The following is a 2,421-nucleotide window of genomic DNA, read 5'->3' as shown; positions in this document are numbered from 1 at the left end:
TCCTGATCATCTGGTAGTTTCAGATACTCTTTAGCTACAGTTCTGTTTTGGTAATAATAAATTTTGTCCGAAGGTCATAAGGTTCTAAAACTGTCAGCTACAACGATTTATCTTATACAAGGATCCTAATGTAATGAATATGTATGTTAAGCAACAATATAATCACGGTCTGTTTGATGGTTAAACGAGACACACATTAGGAGGAGATATCCCCTGTGTCTCCCAGCGCTGCAATAAAGAATACCTGCTTGTCAACTTAAACTTTGTTGGCGAGTTCTTAACGAGTTCTACAAATCAATCCTCAACTCCATCCACATCCCCATCCCTGTCTGCATACTCAGCCCCGCCCACATCTGCGTCCCCAGCCCCATCACCATTCCTATCCCCATCCCTATTTGCAACCCCAACCCCATTCCCATCTGCATCCTCAGCTCTATCCACATCTGCATCTTCATCCCTGTCTGCATCCTCATCCTAGTGTGCACCCCCAGCTCCATCCACATTTGCAACTCCATCCTTTTCTACATCCCCAACCGCATCCCCATCCCCATCCTTATTTGCATTCCCAGCACTTAACAGCATCTCCAGTTCTGTCCACATTCCTGACCCCACCCTTACCTCTATTCATATTTGCATCCCCAACCCGATCTGTATCTTCCAACTCCATCCCCATCCCTATTCCCATCCCTATCTGTCCACAGCCCCAGCCCACAGCAGGCTCACCGTGCTCTTCCAGGCTTTTCCTGGGGGACACCCTCTTTTCCCTGTTGTTTGTCTGATGTTCCGTTGCCACTTCCCATTCAGTGGCTCACATGTGATGCCAAACCGCCTCTGCAACACTCCCTTGTTTTCACATTCCTTCCCTCGGCTCTGGCTCCAACAGCACTGAATAGCCCCAGGCTCTCCCCAGGTGGCCCTGCACAGTCACCTGCCTGCTCTGGTGCTATTAATAATCTTAATGGATCTAGAGAACATCTTCTAACTAGCTTAAATATGTCTACTGAGAAGCTGTGGCTGCCCCATCCCTCGCAGTGTTCAAGGCCAGCTTGGACGGGGCTTGGAGCAACCTGCTCTAGTGGAAGGTGTCCCTGCCTGTGGCAGGGGGTTGGAACTGGGTAAGCTTTACGAACCCTTCCAATACAAACCAGTCTGGAACTCTGTGATTCTGCTATTACAAATGGTCTGTGCAGAGTTTGAGAGCAGGAATCGCCATGGGATGCTCATGGGTGTTCATCAGCACATGGAGTCATGCAGGTGGTGCTTCTCCACTGGCTTTTAAACACTGCAGGAGCTCCTGGTGGATCTTGAGGCCCGTCCTGATGCTCCTGTACCACTAGTCTGATGTTTTCCTTGGAAGGCAGCGGGGAAATCAGTCCATCACTGCCTCACTTCTGCAGGAATGAGCTGGGACCACCCTGGGATTGTGTATCCACCATCGCTGTGTGTGCCTGGGGGGTGAAACAGAATTTTATCCTTCTATGACCTTTACCATGTAAATACTACAGCTGTGATAGAGCAGACCCTGAGAAGGGGGTTGCTCTGGAGGGTTTCCAAGCAGTCCTGGTGGGGTTCTGGTTATTTCAACCTGTTGTGCTGGTGAGGGGACACTCACCTGTCCCAGCTGCTCCATCCCCACCCTGACTTTGGTGTTCCACAAGTTAAGGCCAACAAAGTGCACTGTGTGTGGTCAGCAAGTGCACCTTTACCTGGCTGACATGGGGCAAGGGGAGGGACAGAGCCTTGTGTCCCATGAAGGATGGTGGCAATGGGAAGGGGCATCTTGGCACAGGCAAGCAGGACGTGTGGCGGAGCAGGGAAGGTACAAAGGGCAGCTCTCCAGGTATCCCGCCCAGGGCACTCCCTGCCTGCACAGGATACTCGTCTCCTTCTGTGTCATTCCTCGGCTGCTGGGAAAGGTGGATCATGGGTATGGACCATGGCCAAAAAAACTGGGGTACAGGCTGAGAACTTCCTAGAGCCAAGGGCTGATGCAAGCCCTCATGGGAAAATGTGAGATAACCCAGCAGCAAAAGGCAGCTGCAGAGTCGGGGTGAGAGCACAGTGCAGCATCGGCAGAGCGGCATGGCAGGGCTTCAGGTCCACTCGGTGCTGGTGACTGGGGCCAACCGGGGCATCGGCCTGGGCCTGGTTCAGCACTTCCTGGGGATGCCAACCCCCCCTCAGTGGGTCTTCGCAGCCTGTCGGGCCCCCACGGGACAGCGGGCACAGGTGAGGCTGGAGACAGCGGGTGCTGATGGGGGCGGAAGCTGGGGACAGGGCAGAGGCTGGAGCAGGCAGGGGCTTTGCGAAGGGCTCCAGCACCAGCGGCACAGGGCAGGGGTGGGACAGCGGCCCGTGGTGCAAGCAGGAGGCACGGAGTACTCCCCGTCCGTCGGGAGGAGGAGGCGGGGCAGGGGGCTC

The 2,421-nt window shown here is 54.2% G+C and overlaps 1 protein-coding gene across 1 annotated transcript in view; it reads left to right on the top strand.

Annotated features, from left to right (window-relative positions):
• Positions 1 to 2,082: 2,082 nt before the first annotated feature.
• The window catches only part of LOC104412798 (uncharacterized oxidoreductase C663.09c-like), a 1,952-nt gene continuing 1,613 nt past the window's right edge, over positions 2,083 to 2,421 (top strand). Inside the window, exon 1 of the mRNA XM_010023613.1 lies at positions 2,083 to 2,230. Coding sequence (XP_010021915.1) covers positions 2,083 to 2,230 — 148 coding nt within the window. The remainder of the gene's footprint in view (positions 2,231 to 2,421) is intronic.

Source organism: Nestor notabilis, unplaced genomic scaffold (assembly GCF_000696875.1).
Source record: "Nestor notabilis isolate BGI_N333 unplaced genomic scaffold, ASM69687v1 scaffold14781, whole genome shotgun sequence".
Taxonomy (NCBI): Eukaryota; Metazoa; Chordata; class Aves; order Psittaciformes; family Psittacidae; genus Nestor; species Nestor notabilis.
The sequence above is the reverse complement of the archived record's forward strand: the minus strand, read 5'-3'. Positions and strand labels throughout refer to the sequence as shown.